Source organism: Anoplopoma fimbria, chromosome 10 (genome assembly GCF_027596085.1).
Source record: "Anoplopoma fimbria isolate UVic2021 breed Golden Eagle Sablefish chromosome 10, Afim_UVic_2022, whole genome shotgun sequence".
Classification (NCBI taxonomy): domain Eukaryota; kingdom Metazoa; phylum Chordata; class Actinopteri; order Perciformes; family Anoplopomatidae; genus Anoplopoma; species Anoplopoma fimbria.
This window is the reverse complement of record NC_072458.1, coordinates 13,683,904-13,693,988: the sequence shown is the minus strand read 5'-3', so window position 1 is coordinate 13,693,988 and position 10,085 is coordinate 13,683,904. Positions and strand designations below refer to the sequence as shown.

Below are 10,085 nucleotides of genomic sequence, written 5' to 3'. Positions count from 1 at the left end.
ACACTGACACGGGGAGAACATGCAAACTCCACACAGAAGGCCATCTAGCCGGGAACTGAACCCGGGCCCATTTTACTGTGAGGCGACAGCGCTAACCACTACACCACCGTACAGCCCGGATGTATATATGTTTTTGTATATTTATGGGATATATATATGTGTTTATGTATGCGAAACCATCATGCTTGCCTGCTTTTTATTATATTCATTTTATTCTTAATCTTTTCCATATTTCTCTTCTTGTTATACTTTTCTGTATTTAATTCTACTCTCAGATTTTTACCTTTTTAATTTTAAAATATATTAACATTGTAGCAATGATAAAAGTATAAATAACATCATATGTAAACAAATGTAAATGTATGTTAACTCCTGCACCCGTACTTCCGTTAGTAAAACCATAATTAACACCTCACAGTTGTATGCCTGTGTCAACCAGTCAAGTTGCATTTTACATCAATGTCTGTCCAAAACGTCATTACTTTATCATTTTATTTTTTTTGATATTTGTTATTAATTGTCATAATTAGCATATGAATCCTTGACTTATGGCCAAACACGCGTTTTGTATGCCACAGTGACCTTTGAACACCAAATTCTAATCAGTTCCTCCTTGTGTCCAGGTGGACCTTTGTGCCAAATTTGAAGAAACTCCCTCCAGTCGTTCCTGAGATGTCGCATTTACGAGATGAAGCGGATGGACGTGCTTACAGACGGACAACTGGATGCCTCAAAACCTCGGCTGTCACCGGCACAGAGCCATAAGAACAACATTCTCATCATTTTCAGGGTTTTGGTTGATTTCATGAGGACAAAATCAGCTGGTGTGGAGATAAAATGTTGTTTGTTATATAGATGTAGAGCTCTCACTTTACACAGCGGTCCATTCTTTGTGACAATGACTTTTTCTACCCAGACAGAATCTGTTTTCAGACATGGAATACGTGCTGGCTTCACCTCCCTGACTTTTGTCATTATTACTTATTTATTGCCATTCAGTAATGTGCTGTATGTCAAGTGTTAATCGCTCATTCTTCCATGCAGTTGGAATGCAAATTGAAAGTAGAGGGAGTGAGTGCTGGTTCATTTTTATTTTTTTATTTTATTATAATTAAAATGTTGGATTAGGAATTACATCTCATTGTAAACCACTCTGCATATGAGCATCTAGTCAAAGTATACTATTTTAAATGCAATCAAAAAACCTCTACTTACTTTGTTGACAACATTTATCTGAAATAAAAAGAAAAGAGATAGGATTTCAGATGTCCCAGTTTTATATTCCAGAATATCTTTTCTCCACTAAATCTAACATATGGTACTTTTGGTAAAAAACAAACAAACAAAAAAAACTCATACAGCTCTGTTGAAGTCTTTATTACTTTTTCTATTTATTTTCTACACCACCATTTAGCTACCAGTGGAGTCTGTTCACTGACAGCTGCTGCATTAAACCATACATATTACTTGTGTTATAGAGTGATGTGCAATAAATACACAAGCACTTATGTCAAATATCTCTTACTGTATGTTTAAGTCGCCAAACTCCACTACCTGGACAAATTTCTTGTAAATGGCTTGTTTTAGCCTGCCGAACACATCCTGTTCCCGAGGAGGTTTGTGTTCATGAGATTTCTTCCTTAATCTACGCCTCTACGCTTTATTAGCAACCGGTTCTGCTCTGCTTGCGGGTTAACTTTCATTCATAAAATGTTAGCAAAAGCTTTTGGTCTTGTGACCTTCGACAAAGAAGCAGTGTCTGGTTCCGGCCCTTTGTCACGTTTCAAATGTCCAGGATTTGTTAGCGGTTCCTCAGATGGTTTCAATTAAATAACTGTTGAAGGCTCAAAGATATACAATTATCCAATATTTCTAAGAGAGAAAAGTAAAACAAAGTATACAATACAGACATGCAGCGTAATTTAGCTTATTCCTTTCCTCTCTTACTAATCGTATCATGATGGATCCTCCAGATTTATATTGTGACCCTTTTGAGGGGACCGACCCCTACAGTTGGTTGGGAACTACAGAATGAAACTTCTGAACTGTAAACTGTATTATGACGCAGATAAACCAACTTGACCTAGTGCTACAATTAAATGCTGCTCACACATTGATGCGTGTTAACGACTGATTACATTCTCTTTTGATTCTAAGAACATTTTGCTTTTCATACAAGAGAACTCAGAGATTGTTTACAATGATGTAAAATGAAACAGTGGAGCATGATCTATGTTTTATTGAGAACATTATCAGTTCTTAGCTTTTGAGTAAAACTAAAAACCACAGTCAGAATACGGGCTGTTAAAATCAGCAGCTCTGGAAGTGCTTCCTGTGTGCCATGGCACTGAAATACAGCAAAGTGAAGTGATTACGCCCCTCACACATTTAAAAAGTAGCATGTGATTATCCTTGCAGTAATCTGGTTATTTCACATGTTAATTTGTCAGTGAAGCTTCTCACGTCTGATTTACGCCATTGTCTTCTTTTTGTGTAGTCTAATGAATAACTGTGTGTTTCTGAGCTTTGTTTGCAAATTAAATGTTTCTCACAGCAGAATAAGGAACCAAAACTTAGCTGAGTAGAGGCTCGACTGCATTGTCTTAAAAGTTATCATTTTTAATAGGAGCACTGTGCCACACCACTCACTCTGAGAACACCTGCATGCTGCCATTTTGGGTCCTCCTTTGTTGTTTAAACATAGCAGACACTCAAATGTTCTCTCGCAGGGCAGACTTGGGGTCAGTAGGCCTATTTGAGTCCTAACACACAGAGTTTATCATATTTACCAATGGAAATCAAAAATAAGAAGATATATCGTTTCATAATTGTTTTATAATTACAGAAATGAAACTCTTCAGATAACATTTCTCTCTGGAACAGGCAGAAGGAGTGAGTCACAATGAATAATCCATGCCCAGAATGCAACTTGATTCACTCTGTTTAATGCGCCTCTGCCAAACCCTTCTGTTTCTATTTCTGGAAGCTTTTGAGGCCTTTGTGATTGCTACCTTTTTTTTAAGGCCTCACTTACAGTTTAGAGCGCCTCTGCTGGGCAAAACAGCACATCCCTCTGTACCATTTCTGGGAAATCACCTGATGTTGCCTTAGGTTTCGTTTCTGTGTTGGTGTATCACACAGAGTTCTGGCATGTTTTGCATATTTTGACAAACATGATCGTTATCTATCTTTGGTCCCTGCCAGGCTGTCGAAGCTTCTTGTCCTCCTCGTTTTGCCACATTCCTCTAGAGTCAAAGAAGATACTTTCTGCGGAAAAATAATCTAACATGTGCATCAGTGATACTTGAATCATGATAGACTGAAAAAACATAAATAAAGTGTGTCCAGGTGGCTTAAATCTACAATAAATTGCATCATATATGGGAAATAACCTATATGGTGAATATGTTGAAAAGAAATGAGTTGTACTGTTTTAACAAGTTGATTGTTAAAAGAACATAACATCTCTCTAGTCGTATATCTCTGGATAAGAGGGTCATGACCTTGATGTGTTAAATTGAGTGATGCTTGATAAAAACAAAGACTGTGTGTGTACGGTAACGATATGTATACTGGTCCTTTTAAGGCTGTTCATTGTTTCTGTTTCTCTTGTCCTCATCTGACCTCTGTTCTCATAGACCAGATTCTACTGCTGACAGGTTGCAGACACAGTCTATTTTTGCACAATATGTAATTTAACTGTAACGTTCGTATCGTAATATAATAATCTGTTTTCTTTTCTTCAGATGACATTAGTTTCACTAGTAACAATGTTTTGAGAAGAGAGAAGTTAACATAAGGAAACATAATGGCTACATAGTGGAACACGTCAAGTCAAAATCCTGATGCATTATTGTGTGGCAAAGGGCGCCATCTAGCTGCAGAGCTGGATAGCTTCTTAAAGTCCAGTTAAATCTATTTCAGTCCGTGTTTGCTTTCAGGTTCTTATAAATGCTTTGTCTTCTATGCGAGTTTTTTGGTCACTTTTATTTTCAGTTAAAACTTTACCTTTAATGTCGCTAAGCGTTGATTATGGCAGCTTTATTTTGAAATTCTGACCGGAATTTGTATTTTTTCTAGCTTGTACGTGAAAGTGAAACTAAAATGAACCTGGAGTTGAAGGGGAAAACCAGCGATATAAGGTATACTTTTTTTGTTCGATAGCAGCAGAGTGTCAAGCAGCAAAACAAAGAAACAGTCATGACTAACTTCTCTACAATCTACAAACTGTCCCTGGTTGCAGTGATCTGCTTCATCAGAGGTAAGGTTATACTAAAAGGATATCTGTCTTTTTTCTTTTTCTTTTTTAAACTGTATATTTTGCCTCTGCTGCTGGCCACATACAAAGACTGTATACACTGAATATAGCCTAGTTGTATGCACGTGTAATGCATGTGAAGGCATGAACTCCGTGGATAACATGAACTATAGGCATGCTAGTTAATATAAATGTGCATATCGTTGATTGCAGCAAAATTTGAAATTATGTTAGACATTCTGTTGTCTATACACTTAATTATGTTAGAAAAATCCAATACCTATAGTAAAACAGCTGTCAATAACTATAAATTGACAATGGAGAAGCGTTCTAAACGATCCTAACTTTAAATATAAATCTCAAACTATTAAATATGGTTATATGTGATTCTTCGTGAGATTCTTCATATGCCGAATTGAGCATAAAATCCATTCACGTAATAAATTGTGCAAAGCAATTTCCTATACATCGCATACTTTTAACCTTAACATAGATTATGTTAAATGACGGTAATATCCAAAGGGACTTTGGTGTGACGCGTTCACTGCAGTAGCGCCCAGACAACTGAACACTGCCCACTTCAGTCAACACCAGCGTATTTGGCTTCCTAAAGGGGGGGTCATAGTCTTGCTATAATTTTTTTGTCTGTGAAGGTCTGATTCCTGCAATGCCCTAATGCTTGTCATAATTGCCTCTATATTTTGTATTTCCTATGAAATGAACTGCTGCACATGCCTTATTTTATACTGGAGACACAATGGTTTATTGGTAAATGTTAAGGGAATGTTGGAGGGTTGGAGGGTTGCCACTTAAGAATAGAAAAGGCTATGGACTATAATATCAGAATATAGTGTTATTTGACTATTATATTCCTGTTCCACTCTGTTTTTGTTAATCTTGTTAATTTCTTGTTAAATCTATTGTCTAAAGCCTGCAGCAGCAGCTGTCCAGTGTTGGAGTGCTGGTTTGTGCAGGAGAAGGTGGGTCGAGGAGGAGGTTTAGCTGCAGCCACAAGCCAGGAGAAATCCCTCCTTCACATCAGAACAGACAGCCAGACTGCAGAGACCCAACAGGCTCCATCCGACATCGACCCCGACAGAGTCTACTCTGTCACCGGTCAGTACAAAGCCACACGCAGAACAGGATGTGTGACCGCAGATGTGTGTAGATGTGTGTGAGGGAGAGTGAGCTTTGTGAATTCTGTATATACTGGGCGTAATTCGGCATTTGCTTATTGTGTGTCGATACAGTAAGTTTAGCACATTACAAGTTATATTTCAAAGCAGCTTTAGTTTAAGATAAATCCTACGCCTCCACAGAAATATTTAAGTGCTCTTGGTCCTTAAAAGCTTCATTATTCCTGAGCATGATTTTACTTTTTCACCATGTGTCTCTGAATGGCATTTATTGACACCTGGTTGAACCCTGGGGCTGATCAGTATAAAGATACCCTTATAATAGTTAATATAATTTAATTTTTTTCTTTATTCAATTCTCCAGCTGGAAATTACTTCATCTAAATTTCAGGCTACTATCAAGTTGTTTGTTCATCAAGGGCTGTGCATCTCTTATTTAAAACTCTGTATACCTTCAAAGTAAATGAAGAGCATTAAATAGGTACTCACAAATGCAGCAATCATATGTTCCCTAGCTGTATATTCTCTGCATCCTCTGTATTTTTTTTATTTAACGGATAAAACACATCTTTCTTGTTTAATATTATATCAATAATATAGGTATATGGGTTCAGTACTGCTTGATTTCATTATTTATTTTTTTCGTAGCTTAAACTTGAATTTGTCAGCCAGGTTTTCTATAATTGATTAGGAAATTATCAGAAAAGGAAAAAATAAGTTTTGTGATTTATATTTTTTACAATTTTGTAAGCAGGCCTAGTATTTATCTCCCTCTTTAGATTTTCTCGTGTCTTTTATGTATAAGCAGAGTGAGCATCTGCGATCTGCTTTAACTATAACAATGTGAACATGTTGGCCCTCTGACTCCTGTTTCTTCAGACCCAGCTGCCACTCTCTGCCACCGCTCTCTCAATCCTCCCAGAGGCTCTGTCAATAAGCCCCAGTGTGAGATCAACCCCTTCCTGCCGCAGCCCTCCACCCTCAAATGGGTCGCTCCACTTACAGACTCCGCCTCCAGTCCCATCTACCTGCAGGCTGATTGGTTTTCCACTGCCCTTCAGGGTGTCAACGGACAGCTGGCTGTTTCCACTATCACGCGTGCTCCCACAGCAACCAAAGAGCACAATGGTAATGATCTATGACACAGAAGACCAGTCCAGAAATGATGATGGCTACCAGAGCATGGTTCAGATTCATACACAAAAATGTTATCGATTTGACTCTCTCCTCCTCACTTTCTGTCTCCCCAGTGATCCTGAGTGTGACCAGTAAAACCGTCTCGGTGCAGTCCAGACTCGGGGAACCAGTGTTGCTGGATTGTGGTTTCTGGGCCGACCCCTCCTCGCCTCTGTCGGGGTCGGGTTTTGCCGTAGAATGGCGCTACCAGTTCAGAGGCGACGGACGCTTGGTTTTGGCCTATGACGGTAAAACGGACCACTTGGCTGATTCACAAGAGGAAGGGGCCACACTGGACTTTGAGGGTTTGCACCAGAACGGGAATGCATCCCTGATCATGTCGGAGGCTAAAGTGCGTCACTCCGGGCTGTATATTTGTACGGTGTATCTGCCGTACCTTGTGGCTCAGGTGGCGATGGAGCTTGAAATTGTAGGTAAGGGAAACTGATATTGTTTAGTATCTGCTGTCATATAACACTGAAACCAACAGATTATTCAGTTTGAAAATGAATTCTATTCAATTCAATTCAATTTATTTTGTATAGCTCAAAATAACAAATTACAAATTTGCCTCAGAGGGCTTTACAATCTGTACACATGCGACATCCTCTGTTCCGGAAAATTAAGAGCACATAAACTCCAGAAGAACCTGGATTTCATTGGAAAACCAGATTGTTATTATCTTTCCTTTTTTTATGCTCCTCCTTTTCCCCTTCTACCCAGAACCTCCATCCCTCTCCATCCACCCGTCCCCTCTGCCCCTTGCTGTTCCCGGCCGGACTTTGACCGTCCAGTGTGAGGCGTCTGGCTTTGCCCCCCTCTCCCTGGAGCTGAGCTGGGAGTTTAAAGGCACCGATGGGACGTCCAGGCCTCTCGGATCAGGCAGCGTAACCGGCCACAGGCAGGCCTGGGATGGAACCTATAGCCAGAGCACCCGGCTGGAGCTTGACACAACTAAGATGGACCTGGGCCGAGGGGGGGAGGTCACCTGCGTGGCTGTCCATCTTGGAGGCACACGACGAGCCAGTGTGACCCTCAATGTCATTGGTAACAATGAATAGTTTATTGTTTACAAAGACATTTGTTAAGCTCTTTTGGCAGGGGTTTGAACTTTTTTGTTCAATCAGTAGAAGCCAGGAGGGGATTTTTCAGCATATTGCCAGTAAAGGTTGAATTAGAGAAGGCGGGTATATCATTGTAAAACTGTCCAGACAGGTTTTAAAATAAGCATTACAGTTATGTGATGCCATTTTCTATTTACAAGGTGCAATGTACAACTAACAAAATATTTTTTAAGATTGTATGCACCTTGGTGTACAGGTACAATACTGCCCCTTATGTGGAGCAGGTGACCAGGTTACACATTGCACCTTTAACTGAGTTCAATGGACAGTTAATGTCTCTACCTGCTCTCAAATCCAATTAAGTAAACCCACCACGACATTCAATTACATACAATAAAAAAAAATTGATGTGTATTAATGCACCAGCATGTAAGACTTTGAATATTATAATTTAAAGTCATCATATGAATCTGACTTATGTCGTAGAGGTACTCATTGAGCTAGCTTATGGTCATTTTATGCTGTTTGGTCAGTCAAAACCTACTCATGAATGGCAAAGCTCATCCTCTTTAAAATATTTTCAACGAAGATAAGATTATTTTAACTCCCTGACTAAATGTGAGGGCTCTGGTGGAATATGTAACTCTTAAATGTATTACTTTCATTAAGCTCGACGACTAAGATGCAAGTCAAATAAAAGTGAATCGATTAAGGCTTGAACTCCTCTTTTGTCTTTCCAGGGTTCAGCACTCCCTCCATTGAGGACTCCATGGCAATGGTCGGTGTAGCGCTGGTGCTCTACGGTTTTATCAAGTTCGTCTCTTGGACCTTCACCAGCTCAGGTAACAAATAATCCAGGAAGAAAGCTGTGTATACTGACAGAGTTGATTGTCTTCACCAATTTAATTATTTAAAACTGCAACACAGATTGTTACCGCATCACCACTTGAATTTAATAAGATACATTATGATATTTCAATTCCATTTTCTGTCTATGACTTTTTATCTTTTCACTGCACACAGGCTCAGATGAGGCTGGTCCACAAGACAAGGTAATATTATGTTTACAAATATTTATACACAAAATGTATAATTTGGATTTTTTTTCACACAGATCTACCACTTTTCCACTCATTTGAATAATACATTTCCACTTCTTCCACTTACAGAAAGACAAGTAAAGAAGAACAAAGTCAAGTTCTGTGGATGTGGATACTGACGTAACAAGTCTGTTTTGATATCTAGGATGGGGTTTTAGAAGTGACTATCCTCATGTTCAAGCAGCCAGTTATGCCTTTTTTATTTAAAGCTAGAGTGGTACATTTCTTTTAACTCTTCATTTTTTTTCAGAGGTCCAGTTGTGCTAGGTTAGTTAGAAAGGGCTTCTGCTCAGTCCAAACATGTTTTTTGTGATATTTCTTTCACTTTAAAGCAATATAGCTTTTATATCATATTGGCCTCCCACTGTTTACTTGCTGTAAATTGTCATGAACACTGGAAAGGTGCCAGAAACTTCAGCTTCAATTTGAAGATGTTAATGCTTCCATATGATTCTCCTCTATGTTTAAGAAACAGAAATGACTAAAATAACTTATTTTGTAAATGATCAAAGACAGGAGAATTAATATTAGACTTAACTGTCCAAACCCAAACAGAATCCTGTTTTTGTAAATATAGAAAAAATAATGTTTGTATATTCTGACGTTTTTGTTGCATGTGTGTTTGTGCATCATGGTATGGCTCTCAGTACATGTCGGTAGGAATGATGCTCCAACAGCCTGGGCTAATGCACTATTAAACTTTTATAGAAGTCTGAAGGAAATTATACAAACAGAGAACATAGTTCTACCGCAGGGAATATCTAAAATTGTGTTAGAATTTATAGATTATAATTTAAGTCTGCATTTTAAATGAAATATTTTACATTTCTCAAAACATGCTTCCTCCTGTTTCCTGTTTATAAATCATGCTTGCTGGTGTGCTTCAAATTTTGGAAAATAAATAGAAAATGGTCAAAATGGTCATGGAAAATGGTCAGAAAATGGTCACAATGTTCATTTCTTCTTCTTAGATTAATTCATATGGAAGTATTTAATGGCTCAGGTCTGCATGGATGAGACTTATTTCTAAATAAAAGCCCTTTGTGATGAACGTATCTGGACATTTGGGAGTTGTAAGATACAAAGTGAAAAAGTTGACTGATGAGCCAACTAAGTGAAACTCAAACTAGCATTAATGAGGAATTTTGACTTCCGTTGTTCTTTTCAAAATAAAACTACATGGTGAACTTTTTGTTTTGGAGTGGTGTTTTAAATTAAAATGTGTTAGAATCTATGACAGACAGAATAGACAACTTAATACAAAGAAATTAAATAATACATAAAACAGTACAGTTTAATCTCAGCAACTCGCCATACATTTATGATGTATTATTTCTCAATAATTTTAAGT

At 38.2% G+C, this 10,085-nt stretch overlaps 1 protein-coding gene across 1 annotated transcript; it reads left to right on the top strand.

Annotated features, from left to right (window-relative positions):
• The first annotated feature begins 3,924 nt into the window (after window positions 1-3,924).
• tapbp.1 (TAP binding protein (tapasin), tandem duplicate 1) lies at window positions 3,925-9,926 on the top strand. Its single transcript, XM_054605863.1, has 8 exons — window positions 3,925-4,261; window positions 5,189-5,374; window positions 6,274-6,522; window positions 6,645-7,004; window positions 7,294-7,617; window positions 8,375-8,476; window positions 8,658-8,686; window positions 8,804-9,926. Exons 1-8 carry the CDS (start codon window positions 4,201-4,203, stop codon window positions 8,813-8,815), a joined length of 1,323 nt encoding a protein of 440 aa, XP_054461838.1. The 5' UTR covers window positions 3,925-4,200; the 3' UTR covers window positions 8,816-9,926.
• Window positions 9,927-10,085: the final 159 nt, after the last annotated feature.

Bases quoted from the DNA above. Each gene is read 5' to 3' on its own strand.
- tapbp.1 (XM_054605863.1), top strand. From the start codon at position 4,201: ATGACTAACTTCTCTACAATCTACAAACTGTCCCTGGTTGCAGTGATC. The intron at 4,262-5,188 runs GTAAGGTTATAC...TATTGTCTAAAG, and splicing joins AGTGATCTGCTTCATCAGAG to CCTGCAGCAGCAGCTGTCCA. The intron at 7,005-7,293 runs GTAAGGGAAACT...CCTTCTACCCAG, and splicing joins GATGGAGCTTGAAATTGTAG to AACCTCCATCCCTCTCCATC.